Source organism: Brachyistius frenatus, unplaced genomic scaffold, assembly GCF_029030835.1.
Source record: "Brachyistius frenatus isolate BFR_SWC_R1_liver_20210118 unplaced genomic scaffold, ASM2903083v1 Contig_20, whole genome shotgun sequence".
Lineage (NCBI taxonomy): Eukaryota > Metazoa > Chordata > Actinopteri > Embiotocidae > Brachyistius > Brachyistius frenatus.
Window position 1 is genome coordinate 2,968,220 of NW_027210619.1, and position 24,525 is coordinate 2,992,744.

Here is a 24,525-nt window from a genome sequence, read left to right on the forward strand (position 1 = left end):
AGGGATGCATTATGAGCATGCTGAGCAAAAGTCTAAATTTACGTGTGTTTATCCCACATACAATAACAATATGTGTGCAGCAACCTTTAGACTTTCATGATCTACTGCACTATAATTATTAAATATGCTAAGAGGCACATGTCCGGTCAAACAGTGTCATCACTGGTGAACACTGAAAAGAATAGCTTTCTCTTCTGATACTGCTGTAGCCACCTAAATTTTACAAGTAAGAAAGCACTTTCCACAATATCTTTCAAATGTGTCACACTCATGTTTCATTCATAATGTAAACTAGGGACCGGAGTGTTATTGGGGCGTAAACTTATGATGAAAAAGTCAAATTATTTTTTTGGAGCCAGAAGTTACCCTATAAAAGAAGTGCGTACTTTTTAAAGGGAGTCTATGGAGCTAGAGGTTTTTTTTTTGGAGCCAGCCACTAGTTGACCTTGGTGGTATTGGACTTTGAGGAATTTCCACATTTCAGTCACTTTTCAGACCGGCAGGTTGCGTCCTTTTTTATGTACAGTTTTATACACAATCTACTTCCAAACTGCAGTTTACAATCCAATGGGTGACACCACAGCAGGTTGTGCTTGGTTTTGGCCTAGAGTTATTTTACTCTAATAACTTAAATGATTGTTACTTTGAATAAATACATTTAAGCTACGGACATTAGCAATATCTCCAATCTTTAATTCGCAGTAGAAATTTTAAATGAATAACTAAATGATTTGCTGATACCAGCACTCACACAAACATGTGAATAATAATAATTGTTTTCAACTTCAAGCACTGCTTAATAATACATGTCATATACAGTTATTGCTCTGACTCTTACATTAATACATCAAGTAAATCATTCGGTTTTTTTCTTTTTGGAGAAACAGCAACTTATAATAGTAAATACTTTTACTCTGCTACTTTCAGTGGCAAGTTCATCCCCTGCAGTATCATGTGTTAGTTTTGATTTACGTGGTGTGTGTCTTAAGAATGCGTTTCAGATATGTGCACAGTGCATCATAGAAATGCGTGTAAGCATGTGCAGTGTTTTACGTACAGGCACGAGGCTTGCCGCGCAGCACGTGCCTATGACACCTGTCTGGCCCTGCCCACTGCGGTGCACCTTCTCTCATCAAACACGCGGGAAGTCGGACGACGGCACGAGTCATTTTGGCTCTGCACTCCAGAGTCTGGCTGCAGTCCACTGAATGATTTTGGATCCAAAATGGCATCCATTTTCCGCAATTCAGCGACTCACTCAGCTGTGGGATCCCTGCAGAGGTGGTTTCCATGGTAACGCCCATCAAAATAAGGTTACGTAATGCCTACAGCGGACAGTGTTCATGTCGTGGATACGACTTAAACCGAGGATGCAGCGTCAGTTGAGTGATGAGGCTGCAGTTAGTAAAATAGCGCTTCTTTTTTTTTTGTGCAACCTCGATACGAAACATTTGCAACATTTCGGCTGTGACCTACAAGCTGTTTCATGTTTATAACAAATTAACATCTGACAGATGCAACGTAAAGTTGCTGACTGAAATTCTCAAAAATAAAATAAGATTAAATAAATAATGACTTTAGAATTTCTGCGGAAGGAGAATCGTGCACGTGTGTGTTTTTTGGGAGGGGAGCGAGGAAGCAACACAGACGGGGATGGGACAGTCCCAGTAATCCAACTTGACTGAAGTTGGTGCCGGAGCTTCGTGCCCGCGTCCTTGCGGAAATATGACGTTCAGATGTGGCGGTCACCGAGCTGTCATTTAAACAGCGCACATCCACCAAGAAAATAGATTTAAGATGACAGTCCCGAAAGACATCCCGGAGAAATGGTTTACGGTCGTTCTTCCCCTGCAAAGAAAGAAAAGACTTGATGGTGGAAAGCCGAAAGAGAGGCGGACAGGTACGAATTTGTGGCAAATCAGAATGCGTCAGACGGATCATTTGTTACTGAGCTGGCATCATCACCAGGAGGTTGTTGATTGCATCAAACTGTCTGTTTTTTTGTTTGTTTTTTTTACAAATAAATATCATCTCTCACCTTCATCCCAACTGAGTCCAATTTTCATTCCTGTGTATTCATCTCATTCACCTCATTTTATAGCCTGTTTGTATGGTTGTGTATGTGTGTGTGCACTCATCATGTTACATGTCTGCATAACTGGCCTCACTGGCATTTTTATGTCGTTCAGCAGTCAGCTGGTCCTGTAATCACTGAGAGTGCACATTATTAGACATCAACATCCAACATCAGATTTAATAACAGTGAAATGACCGTCATTCCTCATACTCTTATAGTTACTGCAGATCTGCACCTTTTAACTCTCGGTTAGCGCTTTGGCTCAGATTGTTGTTGTTTTCACCCACTGTATGTCCCAATCAATAGGAGTTAACCTGTCTAAAGTAATGGCTCAATTTGAACTGTTTTCCTGATTTTTGGTGCTGACTGAGTCTGTGTGCAATGTGTAAACAAAACAGTATTTATTCTGAATTTTGTGTAAATAAGTGTCTGATGTCCTTTGTCTCTGCTGCCTGAGACACTGATCAATCTTCCAGGCGCCAGCCTCAGCTTTACAGCTTTGTCTGTATCCTTATTCCTGAGATTAACTATCACAAATCACACTGCATGTGCACCTTCATTCGACCTCCAGTCCATCAGTCTGTCACTGTGTCATTCGGCATCGTTCACCAACAAATTAGATCACTGTACGCGTGCACACACTTATGTAGACGCACGCTCATGGCTGCAGACGAACCTGCTATCCCCTTTTCATCTAATTAGATTAGCCACAGTGAGTGATGATCACTTTGGTGACTGATCTGATCCTGACTTAGTTTTCGTCATGCAAGGACATTAGCATTTCCCAACACTCTTGACTGAATGCACTGTGGTCATTATTGTTATGACTTCAATCTGCATTAACTCTGGTAGAAGAGAGAGATTGTCGCTTGTGGAGGTATAAGGAGATTCAGAGCTGTGACTTGTACTCTCGCATGTCCAGCCATGAGGGGAAGAGTGTTAAAGAGACAGGATGGGTGACAAAACAAAATTAGTACTTTTTTTTATTAGGATTCTTTAAGTTTTGCTTCAATCGATATTTATTTACTCCTATTATGTCTCGATTGTTTATGGAAACCTTATGCTCAGAGTACACCTGCGACTGAAAGTTTCTCAGTAGTGGAGCTTTGTAGATTTATTTGCTGTATTGCATGTAGTCTGCGTCAGGGCTTCTAATGCCCTTGAAGTTGTCAGATACATTAAACACTGACTGAGCAGTCTGCTAAAGATACTCATGTATTCAGGCTGAGTTGGTCAGCTCGCTCAGGACAGACAGACGCAGCCTGGTCCTGACATCAGATGCTGGATAGCTGTGGTGCTTACCTGGCACAAGGATCTTATCCTCTTCACAGAGGGTTAATGCAGCCTTGGCACTGCATGTCGGCCAAATCACTCTGGTGGACACGTGCCCCAGAAAACAACATGATGACCTTCAAGACAAGTGGAGAAATGCCAAGAAAGAGGAGGGAGAGGATTTGAAGAGTTTTAACAGAATAGATTTTGGTGGACAAATATGATATTGTTATTCAAAAAATAAGTTTATTGTAAAGAATCCTTCTATCCAGCCAGAGCCTGCACAGTAGTGACATGCACCCATACATTTTTTTTTTTCAATATGGTAAATGCTGAAGGTTACACTTGTAACTCTCCTGATAGAAAGGGAAATAATATATTTTTTCTAAATTGACTAAATCCACTTTGACAACAGTCCAGCTGGTCGACAGCCGGCCGGAGCTCATCTGCCGCAGCAAATCTGTCTGACAACCTGACAACAAAGTGGAGCTCTAATGGGATCTCTTTAAGTGGCCTGTGTTTAGTGAAGCTGAATACAGCAGGGACAAAGATGTAGGTTATGAGCTGTACATGTTGAGAGGGCTTCACAGTGCTGCAGAAACACAGGAAACCACGGTGTCGTTGTTTATGTACGTGTGATTACAGGGCGATGGTTTCTGTTGTGTGATGTCCCTTCCTGTGGCACCTCGTTTCTTCTCAGTCAAAAGCACGTTTAGGGCTTTGTTGTTTCACAGCTACTGTATCTCTGTGCATATGGCCTCCTCTGGGCTTGAAATTTACATCTGACTGTGCGTGCACGCATGTGAACTGTGTTCAGCCTTGTGCAGAACAGGCCAGTCATTTCATTTAAAAAGCTGTCTCATCAATATTAGAGGAGATGAGCCTGGCGGAGGAGGAGGAGGGGAACTCCCAATCTACTTTGCATCAGCATAAACAGAAACCTAAAAACAGCAGGAGGATAAAGTGCAGGGTCCAGAGGGGAAAGGTGCACAAGCACCAGAGGATGGTTTACTTTATTCTCTAAAAACTAAGACTGCAGTCTAATCTGTGCTCATTTGTGACTACCTGTAGTGAGTTACAGCCCTCCTGTTCACTCACACAGATGCACACACACACTCATGCTTAGCTTTGTGTTGTGTATCTTGCCCAGATTGCACATCTTGCTTTAAACAGACAGAGGCCACCGCTAATTTAAGAACAGAGCTGATTTGTTCTTATTACTTCCAGTGCGTGTGTGTCTGTCAGACAGAATCATTGTGTCTGACCCTCTGTTTCCATCAATAATACTCCAACAATGCCCGGCACACTCCAGCTTCACTGATATATAAATAAATGAACAAACATAGTGGATTGTCCTTCCTGTGTCTGTCATGCTCACTCTCTTTCTTTCTCCGTATCTCTGAAGAATATTAATAATACTAACACATGGATGCAGCTATTTAAGTGCCTGCTGTCTTTTGTTGTTTTGATGTCATATCATCCTCAATTACTCATATTGTGTCTTGCATCTGCAGAGGAGGAGAGAAGGGTCAGGGCCAATGACAGAGAATACAACGAAAGGTTTCAGTATGCGGTGAGAGATTTTGCTGTTTTCTCCTTTACTTGTTCCAAAATATGAAACAATTCAACTAAAACATAGTTAGATCAGCATGTAATTCTGTATTTTCTTCCATCATCATCCAGAGTAACTGCATCGTGACATCCAAGTACAACATTATCACCTTTCTGCCCGTCAACCTGTTTGAGCAGTTCCAGGAAGTAGCGAACACCTACTTCCTTTTCCTGCTCATTCTGCAGGTGAGGAGGAGAGAGGGACAAAAAAGAGCAATGTCGGATTTCGAGGGAGAGATCTGTTTCTGTGTGTGTGCTTTTATAGTAAAAGACAAATGATGTCAGTTTAAATCTCTAAAGATCCTAAACTCATCAGGAATTGTTAGAATGGTAACAAGAAGCAAATAATAAATTAAAACATGCAAATAAAAAGGAGATGAAGATTTGAAAACGCATTCAGAATCCATATAATTGCTCTCAAATCAACTCTGTGCGAGTTTCTGAAAAGAGGCTGGTAATAAAAGATGGAATTAGAAAACCTTACTTCACAGACTCAGGGAAAACGCACCAGTAGTAGCTATCTCTGTATGAGACACTGCCTTTGTGTCCTTGTTCAAAGTAATCTGCAGTTTAACCTCCTCTCTGTCTGTGCTTAGTTGATACCTCAGATCTCCTCCCTCTCCTGGTTCACTACCATCGTGCCTTTAGCTCTGGTGCTGAGCATCACTGCAGTGAAGGATGCCACAGACGACTATGTGAGTATATTTTTTCACAAACCACACTCAAGAACACAAAGACACCTGACGGTGTCTGTGGAATAAAAGTTCATAGTAATCTTTGTTGCCTGCAGTTTCGTCACAAGAGCGACAACCAAGTGAACAATCGTCAGTCTCAGGTCCTCATCCGTGGCTCGTGAGTCATTACAGTAGAGAACTTACCTGTGCTGTTGCTTCTTTAAGTTCTTCCGATTAAAATAAATAAGCTATTTTGCTAGTTTTCTTAATTTTCCTTGCTTCTGTTACATCATCTGTCTTTACTATTTCTCTCTGATTTGCTGTTGCAGGCTCCAGAAGGAGAAGTGGATGAACGTTCGGGTGGGTGATATCATTAAACTGGAAAACAACCAGTTTGTGGCAGTAAGTATGCAACCATCACAGTGATGTTAATTAACACACATACACATTCACACACACACAGTGATTAGCAGTCCTGCAGGGCCCATTTTAATTAAGATTCATTTGTCTACCAAACTACTTATTGTAAGTCGCTTTGGATAAAAGCGTCAGCTAAATGAAATGTAATGTAATGTAATGTACAGCAGGGTCGTGTTCGAGGTTAAGTCGGCAACTTGCAAATCATTTTAGATCTCTCTTTGATCATGATAGCTTTTAATACTAAACAGCAGACCAAAAGCTACATGGATTTTAATATATTATTAATATATTAAAATACAGTTAAAAGTATGTGGCTCATTAGAGAATACGGTAGAGCTGCTTCCTTTTTTTCCAGATGCAATTACAGCGATAATGGATGCACATTATCATCACTCCAGTCATCAGTGCTTTTCTAATTCTGTGCCGTCTGTGTCATGCAGTGATTCTAACCTCAGCTATTTGTTTCCAGGCTGACCTGCTCCTGTTGTCCAGCAGTGAACCTCATGGGCTCTGTTACATTGAGACAGCTGAGCTAGACGGGTCAGAAAATGCACTACCCCTCAACATTTACTCACAGAGCCTCACAATCTGCAGAAGCAACAGGACACTACGTCTAAAATGCTGTGTTGTATTATCTTGCAGAGAGAGCAATATGAAGGTGCGTCAGTCAGTCTCAGTGACATCTGAACTTGGAGGCCCAAACAACTTGGCTTCATTCAACGGTGAGAACTTATTTTATCTTGGTTTCTCGTTCGGTTCATCGTCTTTGATGATGTAAAGGTAAATGGTTTTCAGTGTGCGCCCGAGTGCAGAATTAAGACACTAAACATGCACAAAAACACGCTTTCTGTCGTCCTTTGCCACCACTGAATGATAGCTTATCATCACCCACCCACCAGCATGCACAATGAAAGAGCCTTGTGTCAGCAAATCACGCCCACACGCTCCTCACCTGCCCAGAAAAATGCATTACTGCAGCAAATCAACCCACACGTTGCCTCATATCAACTTACTAAAGATGTGTGTTCCTGCCTCTGTGTGTGTTTAGGTGTTTGACAACAGCCTGATTTCACAGGGATGATTAATTCAACTCTAGAGGATACTGCTAGGGAAATATATGTATTACAGTAATTGGATTTGGTGGACAACAATGATATTGCATCTAATTTACATTTGTGTGTGTTTTGTTTGTCAATGCTCTTCTTTCTGTGAAGGTGAGGTGGTGTGTGAGCCCCCCAACAACAAGCTGGATCGCTTTTGCGGCACTCTGTACTGGAGAGAGAAGAAGTACGCCCTGACCAACCAGAACATGTTGCTCCGTGGATGTGTCCTCCGCAACACCGAGGCCTGCTATGGCCTGGTCATCTTTGCAGGTGTGTGTATATGTGCGTGTAAATTCATGGATGCAATGTGTGTAACATGTCAACCTTATCCTGCTTCTGTCTCAGGCCCAGACACCAAGCTAATGCAGAACAGCGGTCGCACCAAGTTTAAGCGTACGAGCATCGATCGTCTGATGAACACTCTGGTCCTCTGGGTAGGACACCCCAAACGTCTCACTTTCATGGCTCATAACTATTTCAGGACGTGATCTCAGTGGCTTGAATTTAGTTTCATATATCTGCTCAAGTAATGCGCTCTGTTCTAATTTGGGCTGAACTGACCACAGATCTGAATGTAAGATGTTTGTTTATACATTAAGACACTCCTCCCCTGCTTACTCTGCCCTTAATGTGTCTCCATCTGTGCATCTCTGTCAGATCTTTGGCTTCCTGGTGTGCATGGGTGTAATCCTGGCTGTGGGTAATGCAGTGTGGGAGAGAGAGGTGGGGTCTTTGTTTCAGAGCTACCTTCCCTGGGACCCTCCTGTGGACAACTTCCTGTTCTCAGCTTTTCTCTCCTTTTGGTCCTACGTCATCATTCTTAACACCGTGGTGCCTATCTCTCTCTATGTCAGGTAGGGAGAAGTATGATGTGTTTGTATGTAATGATCCAGGACAGATATGAAACAAAACAAAGGAACAGACATTATTGTAACCCCACCTGGATGTGGTGAACTGGATAGACTGACTATATAAAGATACAAATGTAAACGGACCAAAGATGCAGTAAAAACAGAGTTTTTTTGTGACCCCATCATAAACGTATAAACAAGTATATGTATCGTATACGTATCTATAGGTACATTTTAATCCACGTGCAACAACTGTATATCTAGTTTTGATACTTATTTCTTTGAGTTCAGTTAAATAAAAAGGAGCAGGCATCTGTGGAGTTTTAAATATGAATAATGTGTATAAATAAAACCCCACAGACACAAACCAGGTTTGAATGTCAAATACAAACAATGCATGGAGTCCATAGAATAAATACAAGTCCAAGTTCAAGTGAAGAAATAAAGCAAAAGGGCATATTGGACAACCTCATGTCTCGACACAGTTGGATGTGCAGGCTATCGCCTGGTTTAAATGGGGTATAAACATTTTTGTACATTAGGACATTTGTAAAACCTACAGTTTCCCTAATTTTAATCATTTCTAATCCACTGATTTATTTTCTGCTCCCCAGAGCTGGTAGCCTTTATATTTTTTTACCTTCAATACTTCTAGACTGCTGCATGGATGTCTGACTAAAGGCCACTGACTTACACAGAGTTACCTAAAAATACCACCCAATGAGAATGTTATTGTCTTTTTGTGTTTTCATGTGGGGGAGTTATTGTAGCACCACTCCCTTGGTGATAGACGCACACTTCTATTCTACTGTTACTGTAAACTGCTCCTTCTCTCACCTCTGTGTGCATCAGTGTGGAGGTGATCAGGCTGGGCCACAGCTACTTCATAAACTGGGACCAGCAGATGTTCTGCTCACAGTGTAACACAGCAGCTGAAGCCAGGACCACCACTCTGAACGAGGAGCTGGGACAGGTGGGCATCCATGCTAAGGCAATGAATGCTGTGTGTGTGTGTGTGTGTGTGTGTGTGTGTGTGTATGTGTGTCTGGGATATTTAATGCATGTTTACTGACTGTCTACTCTTCCCATTCATCCATAATACTTTCTGCTGTTTTTCTGATGCTTTTTTTAATCGACCTTAAATTCCGTTGAAATGTATCTTCCAATAATTTTACTCTGCAGTAACTGAATGATGGAGCCACGTGTTTGTTACCACACACAGGAAATACACCTGTAGGCTAAAAGGCTTTTTTAAAGGAGGCTGAACAAACAATAGATTATTCTGTCAGGCTGTAAATAGTGGGCAGTATAAGAAGTAACCCACTAACCCAGTTTACTTATTTTTATTTTAGAGATCAGTGTTTTTAAAATCTTTGATTTGCTTTTTGACAAATATATTTTTTTCTGTGACTTTATACTTACAGCAGTGTTAATATTTGAATTGTTTCCTTCAGGTTGAATACATCTTCAGTGACAAGACTGGGACTCTAACTCAGAACATCATGATCTTCAACAAGTGCTCCATCAATGGACAGACCTATGGTAAGTGCACACAAACATATCACTCTAATATACAAAAAAATGCACATTAAGTCTTACACATCTGGTGTTTGTGTTCCTGTCAGGCGAAGTAACAGACCAGTTGGGAACTCAGCCAAAGGTAGGTGGCCATTTTCTATATTTAACCTTTTAAAAATACTCCTATTTTTTAGGCCTCTGCTCGAAAATTGCATACCCATAATAAAAAAAGTGTATATCTCTGCAACACAAATAATAAAGTGTAAAATATATATATATATATATATATATATATATATATATATATATATATATATATATATATATATTTGTAATAATAAAGGGAACACTTGTGAGATTTGTTCAGATGTGTAAATATCAGTATATATATCCATATTTTAATAATAGTTAAATTGGGGGCCTCTAAGGTTTAAAGGGTTAAATACAACACACATCACATTCATTCATACATGTATTTACTCCTAGTTTAAGGTTTTTCATCATCGTCCCATGTGCTCTCATTTATCTACAGAGGATGGACTTTAGTCCCTTCAACCCCCTGGCGGACCCTGACTTCTGTTTCTATGATGACAAGCTGCTGGAATCAGTGAAAGTGGGAGACTCACAAACTCAGGAGTTTTTTCGCCTGCTCTCCCTCTGTCACACCGTTATGAGTGAGGAGAAGAGCGAAGGTGAGCCAAAGAACTGCGGGGGGAATTAAGATGGTTAAACACCTCCAAATAGTGACACCAATGTGCTGTCTGTCCATTATTTACTGTTGTTTTATCTGTGTGTACCCAGGAGAGCTGGTTTATAAAGCTCAGTCTCCAGATGAGGGTGCTCTCGTGACAGCTGCTCGAAACTTCGGCTTTGTATTTCGTTCCCGAACACCTGGGACAATCACCACCACTGAGATTGGACGAACTGTCACCTACTCACTGCTCGCCATACTGGACTTCAACAACATACGCAAGAGGATGTCTGTTATAGGTGTGCAAACATCATCATTAGGGCCTGAGCACCGATGGTGTGAAAGGCCTATTGTTCTTCAAGGAATCTTTTTTTTTTTTCGGTCCTTGTTCTTACAAATGAATTGCCTTTTTGGAGGCTTTGTCATACTCAAAAACTCATTAAAGTTGGTACACACGTCTCTTCCGGCAAAATTTTCGTATTCTAGTGGAATCGCGAGTGGGCGTGGCCAAATGGCACGCTACCGCCCCCTAAACAGATGCCCCGGCGGCTACATTTACCTACATGCACGAAATTCGGTGGATGTGTATCACACCTAGACATACATATAAGTTACATTGCACCATTACGTCAACCCAACAGGAAGTCCACCATTTTGAATTTAGTCGCCATTTTTGCCGATTTGCACATGTTGTACTTTGTTGAACTCCTCCTAGAGATTTTGTCGGACCAACTTGAAATTGAGTCAGTTCACTCTTAACATGTTTGGGATGAAAAGGCGATGCGGCAAAGTTTGATGTTTTGCTGTGACACAGGAAGTCGATGTTTAAGGTCAAAGGACGCTTGAAACCTCATGAAAAGTGGCACATACATCCGGTGTGGTGAGACGATACATCTGATATGTGTTTAGATTGTGGCCAAACGGCTCGCTACCGCCCCCTAAACTGCAGCCCCGACACCTAGTTTCACTTACATGCACCAAATTCGTTGGACATGTGTATCACACCGAGATGTACAAAAAAAGTCTCTTGGCATCATGAATTTGTTTTTGTCGATCTGTGTGCCCGTGGTGTGGTGGCCATTTTGAGCGTCTCGTCATGAAACTACAAGTGACTGTAACTTTTATGTACGTATTCCAATCTTCCTCAAACATTATATCTTTGATAATAGTCCCGCCCCAACCTGACCCGGCGGCTCCCCAACATGGACCATGCGAGGGCCCGCATATCACTGCTTGCACTTTTAATTTTCTGTTGCTATTTTAGTGAAAAAAGAAAATAGCCTGAAGATTGTTGTTGGAGGCTTTAAATATACAAAGAGTTGATGAAATCCTATTTGCACTATCACCCATTTGTACTTATTGATAAGGGAATCCGATGCGTAATGTGTGCATATTCTTTGTATTTTAACTTTTATTTATATTACCTGACAAATTTAGTGACAATTTCTCTTCAAAGTTTGTTGTAGCAGGGAATGTAATATTGGTTTCACAGTGACATACTGTAAGATTCAGGGGAAAATCTGTTCAAACTGTTTCTTATAAAAGAAGAAGAAAGAGGTTAAAGCTTGTAAAATTCCGAAATTATGAGCTTTGATGGTGTGCACTCCAACTCATCCTACAGAAGAGAGGAAGCAGAAGTTGTTTTGAATTTTGTATCTTCTTTTATACTTTGAATGACATGAACAGAGGACGAGCTGTTTTGATTTCGCTTTTATTATACGTAAATCCCAAATATGTGCTTAATTCACGGCACATACAAGATGACTGTCGATGAGCTGTTAGTCAGCCTGACATTTTATCCCTCTGTGAGATTTTCTTTTTCTGTGATTTCTCTACCTGCAATATGCTGACAAATTTAAACAAGGGTCACTCTTGCCTGAGCTACAACTTTAATGTGGCAACAGAGCATTCACACCACCAGGCTCTGTCTACACACTCGTATAACATCACCAAAAGATATTCATAAAGATGCCTGTGTGACACATTGCATGTAGGAATGACATTTGGTGAAGCAGCTTTGGAAGTGGAGTGTGGGTATTTAAAGGGGATGGAAGAGTTTTATGGATCCCTTGGTATATTTTGTCTTCTTTACTCTCTATCATTCACTTTCAGTGCGAAACCCGGAGGGCAGGATCCGTCTGTACTGTAAAGGAGCTGACACTGTGTTGTTGGAGAGGCTCCACCCATGTAACCAGGAACTGATGAGCATCACCTCTGACCACCTCAATGTAAGTAAACACGCAAGCGTTCTTTCTTAGATGGACAGAGCTGCACTGCCATCTAGTGTCTCTACACTGTAAAACATGATCAGATGATGGATATCACCATGAGCTAATAAGTCAGACACAGACATCAGTGTGAGTTCAATGTCAGCCCATAAGACTGCTTCATTTCCTATCATGTGTATCCTCATGTTAGAATGTATATACCATATATGTTTGTGTATGCACATGTTTGTGTGTATGTTTGGGGCTCCAGGAGTATGCATCAGATGGGTTGCGGACCCTGGCTTTGGCCTACAGGGACCTGTCAGAGGGTGAGTGGGAGGCCTGGTCAGAGAACCACCGCTACGCTGACAAGGCCAGTGACTACAGGGAGGACAGGCTGGCAGCGGCTTATGAGGAGATAGAACAGGATATGATGGTCAGTGACGTAGTTTGAAGCTTGTATCTGTATGACTTTTTCTGTACTTTTCAGTTTCAGTTTTCAGTGCCAGTCTGACTGTTATTTTCTTTGTGTGATCCGTTTGTTTCTCACACAAAATATGCACTGACTTTCCCGAACTAAGTAAAAATAGTGCAGTGAAAAGGGGAACTTGGAGGTGTCATCCAGACTTGAATTGGTCAGGGTAAATTCCTTTTTTTTTCCACTGTAGCTGACCAGTTTTGTCAAGTCTTCATAGATGCTTTTTAATTGCTGGGGATTGACGGTAACTTGTTCTCCACTGCATTATTTAAAATGTTTCAAGTCATAGTATAAAAGCTGTTTTTAAGCCCTTCTTAAGTTTGTGGCCTGAATGATAACTGGAATTTGTGTGTAAGTGTTTCTGTCTGTCATCCTGTGTGTCCAGCTCCTGGGTGCCACAGCTATAGAGGACAAGCTGCAGGAAGGCGTCCCAGAGACCATCGCTGTCCTGTCTCTGGCCAACATTAAGATCTGGGTTCTCACTGGGGATAAGCAGGGTGAGATGCACACACTTTTTACACCAGCTTTCACAACTCAGTGTGCAAGGTTTTCATTAAAATTTGCAAACAAATACAACAGCCTCAGCCGCTCATGTACTGCTGCACCACGTTGCTAATGCATACCCCAATATACCCCATGCACACCACTCCCTTGTACTGGACTAGCTACAGAACAAGGAAATTGTAATTATACAAAATTCATGCAGCATGTATGTGAACATGTGATTTACAAGTTTCTCATATCCCATGGGATCCTCGAATACAATTAAATTAAATTAAATTAAATCAAATTAAATTAACTTCCGAGACAACAATGCAGTTGTATGACCACCGGCTGGTTACAACTGGGGGCTGTCATATAACCCAGGAATCCTCACCAAAGGACTACAGTGTTCCAAAACTAAAAAGACATGTGGAGGGTCCACGTGCCAGCTGCAACAATGCAACTACTGTGATTTGATGCTGGAAGAGCGTGTAGAACAGTACAAAGAGCAATGAGGCAGCCAAAGTGGTGAGCAGTAAATGAGCTAAAAAGTCTTAATTAAAACAGAGGGTTTTTATTTATAGCATTTTCTGGACTCAGCAAGTATGCCAACTGAATGTTAGCATTATTGTATTTTTTAATCTGTGCTGGCTGTCACTTTGGTCAGAGAAGGAATGGATTTCTCATTTAAGAATAAAGACTTAAATGTTATTAATGTTATACCTGCTCTCTTTATCATGTAGCTCCACTATGTTCTATTAAAATGCTACACAGCACTCCATCAATCTTCTCTCTCTCTCTTGCCCAGAGACGGCTGTCAACATAGGTTACTCCTGTAAGATGCTGACAGATGAAATGACTGAGGTGTTCATCATCAGTGGACACACTGTCCAGAGTGTACGGCAGGAACTCAGGTAAGTCTGTTTACTTGGATGCATGGCTGGCTGTACATCTTTCTACCTCTCAGCCTGTGTTTCTCTGCACCATGAAATACTGTTTCATCTGAAAAGAGTCCGTTCATAAACTCAGTTTATTGAGTGTATAAACTGTAAAACAAAAATTCTAAGTGAACAAATTTAGTGTACACCCAGCATATGTCAACTAATTTTAACACCACTGCTACAATCCACTTTTGTTTGAGAGTTGTAGTGAAACTAGTGTAAAAGGTGTGATTATAACATTTTAAGACTGCTTTTTGTTGCATAGAAACGGAGAGCAGCACAGTAATGTGGGAGCAATAAACTTTGTGATAAAGTATCCCATGTCATGTCACTTGATCAACATCAGCACATGAATTATAAAAGGTTTTGTGACCACTGATATGTGAACACAACATTTTTTATCAAATTTTTATGAAGCAGAAAAAAGTTGCTGGGAGCCAAATCCGGTTAGTAAGGGTGGTGAGCTACAATTGTGTTGTTGTAGGTGAGAAACTTGTAAATTTTCAATGTGCTGTGAGTGGACATGTTGCCATTTTGGAGAACCCAAGTGCCACAGTTCTGATCGTTTGCATCGAATTTTTTCCCTCAAACATCGCAGTTGAACTCTGTGTTGACCGTCTGACCCTGGGGGACGGACTTATGGTGCACAACCCCGTAAATGTCCAAGAAAACCCATCTGGTTGGGCACCTTACCTGGTGTGCCTTTTTTCATTCTGCAACAGTGACGTTCTGCCCCTTTTGAAACAGGAATACCACTCAAAACATCTCGCCCAGTTAAGTGCATAATTGCTGTAGATTAGCATCTCATTGCCAATTCTCTGAGTTTGCCCCAAAATGTATTGTGCGCTTTCTCCTCAAGTCGTTGATAAAATTGCAAATTCGTACATGCCAGTGTTCACAAAAATGAGTATAACTCAGATGTAGGTGTTGATTAAGCAATGTGACTTGGATACTTACTCACGAAAGTTGTTCCCTCCCCCTGATTCATGCACACCGTTCGCACACAACAACAGCAGTGTCTGAACTTTTTGAATGCACCTCGTATCATTCAGTGTAACAAATGAATAAAGAAGACAATAAAACCGCTAAAAATGTCACGTTCAACAGTTAAATATCCTAAATATAATAAAATATGCAATAGATAGAATAACTCTGCATCACCATCTTGATGTGTTTCATGTGATGCACAAATTAACATATGGAGCGCGGAAATGATTTAGGTGATACAGAGAGGCAGATTAGCAGTGATTTAATAATCCTGACATCCATGGTATTTTACCTCCGTTTTTTTTTTCCTTCTTGAAGATCCCTCTCTCTATTTTCTCCTCTTAATAGTCATGTTTGGTTTGACTTTGTGACTTAGACAATCCCTGCTGATGTGGAGTCTGTTTTTCTTCTTCTCCAGGAAGGCAAGGGAAACGATGATTGAACTGTCACGAACAAGAGATGGAGGGAAAGAGGAAGGGATGGAGAGATGGGGAGAGGCATGTTTCATGGGTAACGGGTTCAGAGAAGGACAAGAAGGAGACAGTACAGCAGCAGGAGGAGAAGGAGAAGGAGAAGGAGAAGAAGAAAGAGGAGGAGGAGGAGGGAGGAAACAGGTGCGATGCGCTCCACCTCCTTCACCTCCCCCCAACTTCATGGACATCTCTGGAGACTTTGCCCTCGTAATCAACGGTCACAGTCTGGTATGAATAGCACCCCTCATACTCACATACTTTATACAAATACATATACAAAAACAGCAGGGACCATAAAAATGTAACTGCCAACTGTCAGGAAATAGTGAGTTTCCATAAATATGTTATCTGCGTCAACAAAACATTCTTCTACTTTTCTTTTGAAGCTGCAACTTTGACTCCTCTCATTTTACCCATAAACTTTTCAACTCTCCTTCTCTCCTGCCACCTGATAGGCCCATGCGCTTGAAGCGGACATGGAGACAGAATTTGTGTTGACGGCATGCGCATGCAAAGCGGTGATCTGCTGCAGAGTCACCCCACTGCAAAAAGCTCAGGTGGTGGAGCTCATCAAGAAACACAAGAAGGCCGTCACCCTGGCCATAGGAGACGGCGCTAACGACATTAGCATGATCAAAAGTGAGTCGTGCAGGTGGGATCAATGCATGAAGGATTGCAGAGAGGAGAGAAGAAGAAGAAGTGTAACTGGATCATTGTTGAGATGGAGTGAAAAGAAAGAAGTAGGGTTTAGCCTTGTGGCTGCCGAGTCTACCTTTAAGCAATGGAAATTCTCAGCAGAGGTGTGGTCGTAGAAGTTGTTTATCTCTGTGGTGTTACTACTAGTGACGAAGGCTCTGTGGAAATGTGTGTTGCAGTGGGTGTGATGTCCTCATAAGATTGAGAACTGGTTTCTAGTGTTACAAACTGATGTACTGTTGACAAACTTTGATCAAATTCAAAGAACTTTAATTTTTTAATTTAATGCAAATACTCAAGTCTCCTAGATACCAAATATGTTCAGTATATCTTTGAGAAAATGCTTTCAAAATGATGAAGACGCACACCTTAAAACTTTAGGAATTAGAACAAGGTGATACAAAATTATACTGTCAGTGAGTGTTGACTAAAATGGCTTTTTTTTCTCACCTTGAAGGGAAGCTAAAGGAGACAAGTTTATTTGTGGTTAACCCCATAACTCAGTGCTGTTTCTTTGTAATATTCTGAGTTTTGTAAGCATTGCATCATTTTGCTTGTCTGCATGTGGCTTGTACATCACGTCTACATGTATGGGTACATGTTTATTGAAATGAACTGATGCAAATACAAAGCAGAAACAGTGACTGCAGCAGTGGTGGGCGGTGTTGGTTCACATCCTGTGATTTTTTATCTTACAGTTACCATTTGTTTTTCCCTGAGGCATTTCATCTATCTGTACTTCCCTTTAATAGGACATACATAGTATGGCTAAATTTGAGATTAATGTCTTATTAATTTACTAGTTCTTTCTATCTCATTGACACAGTTAATTGGAACAACTTCGAGTTAGCAGGTTGTATGAAAATGTTATGGTTAGTGTTCATCTTCCTCCAGAAAGTCCCTTGCTTTGTGTGGTACCAGTCTTCTCATCTAACTCTTTGCAAGGATGCTCATGAGTGTTGGTAACATTTTGAAATGTTAAATCATTTTTTCACCATGACATTGATTACAACATTTAATGAACGATGTCCTGTTAGAACATGATGCAGTTTTATCTACTTGATTTAAACGTTTTTTTCATCTCACCTGTGAAACATATGGATAATATAAAGTCATATTAAAAACAATAATGCCTAAAATAGAAGTCCAGTTTTCCCCAAATACAACCAGCTTTCTTTGACTTGCTTTTTATTTCTCGCTGTCCATCTCTCCCCTCCTGCAGGCGCTCATATTGGCGTTGGTATCTCAGGCCAGGAGGGGATCCAGGCCGTGCTGGCCAGTGACTATTCGTTCTCCCAGTTCCGCTTCCTGCAGCGACTCCTGCTGGTCCATGGCCGCTGGTCCTACCTGCGCATGTGCCGTTTCCTCTGCTATTTCTTCTACAAGAACTTTGCCTTCACCATGGTGCACTTCTGGTTTGGCTTCTTCTGTGGCTTCTCTGCCCAGGTCAGAGAGTAAAGATCACAAGGAAAATATAGAACCAAGAATCAGGAGTTAGGGAATCACAATCATGATTTTAACTGTTCGTGTGTCTGTGTCCTTTCTCTTATAGACAGTGTATGATCAATACTTCATTACACTCTACAACATTGTGTACACCTCCCTCCCTGTGCTGGCCATGGGGATATTTGACCAGGTCTTTACATTTTGTATTTTGTTTTGTTTTGTTTTGATGTCTGTGGTGATCTTCCCACTTCTCCATTTTAACATTTATTGATTAGCCATGGTCAATGTAACTGTGTTAGTATGTTGATGTTAGCACTTTGTTTAAAACACCAAGCTACTGGTTTGCCTGCAGACTCTCTGTAGTCTTATTTTAGTAAATGCAGCCTCTCACTTCCTCTGTTGTTGCAGGATGTTCCCGAACAGAGAAGTCTGGAGTATCCTAAGCTGTACGAGCCTGGGCAGCTCAACCTCCTCTTCAACAAGAGAGAGTTCTTCATCTGCATCGCCCAGGGCATCTACACTTCAGTGGTGCTGTTTTTTGTCCCCTATGCCGTGCTGTCTGACGCCACTCAGAGCACCGGAGTGCCCCTTGCTAACTACCAGACCTTTGCGGTCACCACAGCAACAGCCCTGGTTATTGTGGTCAGTGTACAGGTGAGCCCAGAGTGGTGTTAGTTTTCCTTATAGCTTCTATATTTAAAACCCTTGTTGTATTATCGGTGCACCCATGCTGTTTTCTGCATGTGTGTCTGTTTGTGTGATTTTTGTAGATCGCTCTTGATACAGGCTTCTGGACCGTCATCAACCATGTATTTGTGTGGGGCTCTCTAGGCTCTTATTTCACCATCATGTTTGCTCTGCACAGTCAGACCCTCTTCAGGATCTTTCCCAATCAGTTCAACTTTGTAGGTTGGTCCCCTGATTTCTGTTTATTTCTCTGACACACACACACACACACACATACAAATACACTTCAGCCAAACAAAAAATATATTTTTGAGGCCTGTATTAAAATTGTTCTTTCAGAGTTTAAATAAACAATGATCTGGTCACAATATAATCATCCAATATATATTTATTTGCACACATGGATAACTTGATCTGATAAATTGTATGATCCCTTACATTAATATGTATGATCAAATCTAAAAATTAAATGAGTATAATAGTACATTTTTAAAAGTAAACTTTAATTAAAATTGTAATTTAATTACTCTAAACAGTTACAACTTTTAATAATCGTATATAACAAAAATTTATCAACAAGAATTGATGTTTACTGTGGTCTGAAATCAGTTCCCTCCTCCAGTAAGATCATTCTATAAGTAGTGTTTGTGAAATACTGTACATTATCTAAAACATATGTGTTCATTTTTCTGTCTCTATATATGTGCAGGTAGTGCTCAGAGCACATTATTGCAGCCGATCGTGTGGTTAACTATTGCACTGGCAACAGCAATATGCATAGTTCCAGTTTTGGCATTCCGCTTCCTCAAGCTGGACCTGAAACCTCAGCTCTCAGACACGGTGAGAAAACACACAAAAACACAACATTTATAACACCGATGAGTCCATCGTCTTCCATTGCAACATGCCTTGGTGTCCTCCCAGTGTGTGGGTTTGAAACTAGCCGCAGCAAATGATTAACTGCACGCGTAAAATCCGTTCATCTGAGTGTGGTGATGAGTTCATGCTTACCGTCACTGGCCTCATGCACTATCAAATATTGACTTAATCCGTTTACCCTAATGACACAAGTTGCTTTCAGAAGATGAATACAGGCTCACTGTGTGGCTATATCAGTCACTGTGTCTTGAGTTAGCTGGTCATTCAACCGAAGCCTCTGTCAATGTGGTGTGAAGAAGTTCCTTTTTTGATTTGTATGTAGTTTCGCTACAGTCACTATTACCGTTTTTTTTACTGGGGTAAAGTTTTAGTTGGCAAGCATGAAAAGGTTTCAGTTTTGATGAGCTGGAGCGTCAAGTAAAAAAGTCACCAAGACTTAGTGTGATCAACGATTGGAGTGCACAATTCAGTAACTGCAGGGACCTTCGGTCAGACAGTAAAATGCAAAGCACACAAGTGGCTCAAATGCAACTAAGAGAGTAGTCTAAGGGAAATTGATCATCTGGAAATCCTATATGCTAAAAGTTGCACTCTTTAAAAGAAATGGCATAAATGTGAGGCCGTGAAGTTTTTTTTTTATATTAAATGACCTTATTTCTCTCTTCTGTTCCTTCATCAGGTGCGTTACACTCAGTTGGTGCGACAGAAAAGACGGAAGCCGGTAGGTCATAGTGTTGGAGGTGCCTGGCAAGGTGCAAGCAGTGTGTCAGAGGGCCGTCTGGGTGCTCGCAGTGGTTCTAGGAGGTCAGGTTATGCCTTCGCCCACCAGGAGGGCTTTGGAGAGCTGATCACTTCAGGCAAAAACATGAGGCTCTCGTCTCTGGCCCTGGCCAACTTTGCCTCCAGACACAGCTCCAGCTGGATCGACACTCTTCGCAGGAAGAAAAATACTCACACTCACACTCCCCCTAGCACCTCAGGGGAGTGCAGCCCAGCGCCCAGTTGCGTCTCTGGGTCGGTTCCACCACTATCAAACTCTTCTTCTCTGCTGGGTGGCTCACAAGATACACCCATTGAGGAGGAAACGGCATCAGCTCAAAGTATGCAGACCGTTTCTGCTTCTTTCACACAGACCCCACCAGTTTTAGCACCAGCCTCAGAAGCAGCTGCACCTCAGGGCTCAGCTCAGGCCACCAGTGCTGGCATCCTAACCCCCACAATCCACGGGGGAGATTCACCAGGAGGCTGGACATTTTCTCTGGGGACTGTGCAGGTCAGCTATGTTTATTTTCTTATAACAGCAATAACAAAATGTCTATAAAACACACAGAATAATACACACCAACATTCTTCTGTTATTTCTGCATGTCTTTATTGTTTTAAGACTATGCTACCAGGTAATTTCTCCTCCCTTGTCCAATAGGAAGCTCTGTTTGGTTGGAAGGGTATTACGACTCGTGCCAGTGCATCCAACAGCCCGGGCCCAACGTCTGTTGCCAAGGAAACCAGCCAGTCTAAATGAAACTTGGGCAACAGATAGATGAACCCCATATTTGCTACGGTCTACCAGATGTTTGCACACACATACATGAAGTGTTGTGTGTTCTTCTGGAGAGAGCACACAGACTGTTATAAAAACATTTCCCACTGTGTTGTCTCAAAATAAATAAGTTACTTCAGAATCACAAGAGGAAGTGGCATATTCTAATGACACGGACTTTCCCAGCTATAAATTATGATCTACGCGAGATAGCTGATCCAACAGTGTATGATGACTGTGGTCATGAATGACAGAAATATACAGTATAAAAGTGAAGGACAGCAGCAGGAGCAGATAACTAGCTATTCATTATTTTTGTTATTTCACAAGCTGCAATCACAAGTAGGCCACATAGCATCTCAACAAAGAGATGAATGAATGTGCAGAATAACGAGTTTAAATCAGTGAGGTTCAGAAGTTATTATCTTTAAAAGTTTTCCGTGTCAAAAAAGCCTCCGTTTTCACTATAGTTCTCAGTGAGAACGGTATTTTAATTTACAGAAGACTTGGCAGATTTGTGTCCCTTATCACTCACTGATCTGTTTTCTTACTTGTTATACGATACTTCTACTCCACAAGTTTTCTTTCCTTTTGTTTTTTGCATCATATTGATGTGTTTATAACGGTCTGGTTGAGTTGCACTGTAGAGAAAGCTTTCATGCATGCTTTCATTCGGAAGTTAGGCCTTTTTTTGGTCTAACAAAGGCCAGATCATTTTAATGTACGTCTGATGTAAAATAGTCTGAAAAACAGAATGAGAAGACAAATTTCTGCTGTTTTACTTTAAATTGGACCCGGGCAAAGTGCAAATATATAAAAAAGGCAGCAAATTAACATTTAAAGGTGGTCTGTCAAACTATCAATCATAAATATTGTCATTTTGTGAGTGAACAGTTGTGCTGATTCATACTGCATACATACACACCTGTAAAGTGCTGTAAAAAAAAAATGTATTTGTTCATGAATGAAGGGATAGTTTGTGGATAATTTTGCCTTAACAATGCCAAAATGTCAGGCCCTTTCTTTGGTGTAATTTCCATCAAAATTGCATCCTAATTCCACATGTTCTTGCTAAATACTGACACCTGACCCATTTTGGGCATTTATAACCATTAAGTAGTATAGGTACGATATAAACCTGATCTTGGACATCTTCCTGGACTACAGTCATCAACAAAGCAGCGGAAAATACAACAGGAGGTTGATGTGATCTGCTAAACCTTTTTAAAATGAATGTACTACAGTTATAAGGACCCTATGAATTGTTTAAGCAGGGTTCAGCTTTTGGTGGAATATGGAGCTGTTGAATAAAAATATCATCTCTTTAATGTGAGACAAACATACTGTGTCTATGCAAATGTTATTTGATGTAACAACCAAAGTTTAAGGTAGAAACAACTGGTGGAAAGTGAAATGAGCTGAAGCAAAAAAATAACAGACAACTTTGGAGTTTTTACATTTTAAGTTAAACCACAAAAAAACATCTCTAAACCCTTTAGTCTTCTCATTTATCTTGGTGTATATTCACTTTCTATTTAGGGCAGAGGTTAAGGAAAAAAAAAAAAGAATAGAAGAGATTTTGAGTTGTGTCTAAATTGAAAAGGATAATGCTTTTTTTTTGTTTGTTTCTTTGCAATACAAATTAAAAAATATTGTTATTGAGTCTAAATAAAAGTTTTAATAGCCCATTTTCCCACATGTACCTATATGAGATTGGCTGCACTAGCTGGGACCCCGCCTCGGCTGAGGGCGAACCTTCATTGATTGGGGGAGATTAAGCCAGGGTGAAAGTTTCGCAGTTTGGCGAAGGCTTAGTCGAGGATCCACTGTGGCTCCCGGGCCTTGCAGATCCCCAAAAGAAGCCATCCTAAGAAAGCAAGGCTGCCTGCCCTTTGCGCACATGATCGTGGGAGAGTTTGTTCTGCCTTTGTTAATGATGTCGACTACGGTGATATTATCAGAATGGATGAGTATAGACCTTTTTGGCTACTCGTGCCCCCAGAGGAGAGCGGCGATAACGATCGGATATATTTCGTGGACTGCTGAAGATGATTGGAGGGAGCCTTGGAGGAAGTTGCGGAACTCGATGGGCCATTCAGCTGAAAACCATCATCTGCCGTAGTGGCCCCCAAAACCGGCGGAAGGAGCAGCGTCAGTATAGAGCTGAATGCCTTCTGGGTTGGAAAGTTGGTCATCGTCAAAGAAGATTATACCGTTCCAGTTGGAGAGGAGGTGCAGCCGCATTTGCATCTCTGTTCTGGAGGGGGTATCCATGGAGACAGGATCGATAAGTGAGGGTGTGGATGATGCGAGGGAAAGCAAGTGCGAAATAAAGGAGCGGCCCTGGGTGATGATGTTCAAGGCAAAGTTCAGATGTCCCAAGAGGGAGAGCAGTTGTCGTTTGGTGCAAGAGGGAGTAAGAAGAAAGTTTTGTAGGAGGAGTAATGATGCGGTGGAGTTTCTCCGGCAAAGAAGCTTGGAACCGGACAGTGTCGAGAGTAATCCCGAGAAACTCCAAGATGTGTGAAGGACCTTCCGTTTTCTCTTCAGAGAGAGGGACGCCACGCTGAGCGAAGACTGATTTCGTGGTCAAGAGACCGTGGGCTGGAGGTGATAAAGGAGGAGTTATAACTAGGAAGTTGGCAACGGGGCGGCGGCGCAGAGCCAAAAAAGAGAGCATGGGATGGTTGGAGGGTAGGGAAAGAAGGAGTAGGGACTGGCATCCCGGTGCCAGGAATCTCCATGGTAGAAGGGTAAACTGCGGCCCTTGTTGTGCTGGGAAGGTCGCTGGAGGCGCCAGAGGAAAGGGGGCAGAAGGGTTGTAAGTTGGCAGCCCAATGGTGATGATGGGCGCTGTGGATGGATGAGAGAGGAGGAAAGAGGAAAGAAGACCTGGTAACCTGGTGCCAGAGTAAAGGGCAGAAAAAAGGTGTGTGTGGAAGAACAGCAGTAGTACAGACTGATGGATCCAAGCCAGAAGGTGGGATGGAATGCTGTGGAAATTGAAGAGAGTAAAAGAGAGTCGGCATCCCGGTGCCGCTTTGCAAAGGTGAGTTTGCCGGAGGAAGTGGAGGGGGATGAGAGGCGACGCCCTGCCAACCTGGCAACCCGGAACTTTGTGGGTGGGAGGACGGGGCTTGGAGGTGCGTGGTGACGTAACTTCCGTTGACGTTACGCCGGTGTGTTTTGGATGGAGGTACGTCCGTGTTTCTTACCTGACGTGACTTTCGGAAAGTTGCGAGGAGTTGGAACAGTTTTGCTTTGTTGTCGGAGCGGTGCTGAGGTATCCCCTTCTCTTTTAGCGCTTTTAGCAGACGGACTACGGTCCGGTCGGAGATCTTAGCTGGTGCGTCTTCGACGGGGGACCTGGCTGGACCGCGGGAGCGGTGGTGGCGGCTTTGAGCGCGGCGCGCTGGGGAGCCGGAGTCGTCGGAGACTCGTTCCCGAGCGCTGGGCCTGGAGCGGAGGAAGAGAGAGGAGACTTACGTTTC

At 41.9% G+C, this 24,525-nt stretch overlaps 1 protein-coding gene across 3 annotated transcripts; it reads left to right on the forward strand.

Annotated features, from left to right (window-relative positions):
- Window positions 1-1,188: 1,188 nt before the first annotated feature.
- atp8b2 (ATPase phospholipid transporting 8B2) lies at window positions 1,189-22,645 on the forward strand. 3 transcript variants are annotated; one of them, XM_069695958.1, is made up of 29 exons: window positions 1,195-1,900; window positions 4,864-4,922; window positions 5,033-5,146; window positions 5,557-5,655; window positions 5,751-5,812; window positions 5,964-6,036; window positions 6,524-6,594; window positions 6,697-6,776; window positions 7,269-7,427; window positions 7,503-7,591; window positions 7,815-8,011; window positions 8,861-8,981; window positions 9,463-9,550; window positions 9,634-9,668; window positions 10,059-10,218; window positions 10,328-10,516; window positions 12,330-12,445; window positions 12,696-12,860; window positions 13,288-13,399; window positions 14,194-14,299; window positions 15,732-16,014; window positions 16,242-16,425; window positions 17,705-17,928; window positions 18,035-18,118; window positions 18,337-18,582; window positions 18,699-18,837; window positions 19,325-19,455; window positions 20,174-20,767; window positions 20,918-22,645. In XM_069695958.1, the coding sequence occupies exons 1-29, from the start codon at window positions 1,798-1,800 to the stop codon at window positions 21,014-21,016; spliced, it is 4,182 nt and encodes a 1,393-aa protein (XP_069552059.1). In that variant the 5' UTR covers window positions 1,195-1,797; the 3' UTR covers window positions 21,017-22,645. The 3 variants fall into 3 exon arrangements, with proteins under 3 accessions (XP_069552061.1, XP_069552059.1, XP_069552060.1); XM_069695959.1 differs by lacking the exon at window positions 5,033-5,146; XM_069695960.1 differs by lacking the exons at window positions 20,174-20,767; window positions 20,918-22,645 and having other exon boundaries at window positions 1,189-1,900; window positions 18,699-18,833; window positions 19,325-19,449.
- Window positions 22,646-24,525: the final 1,880 nt, after the last annotated feature.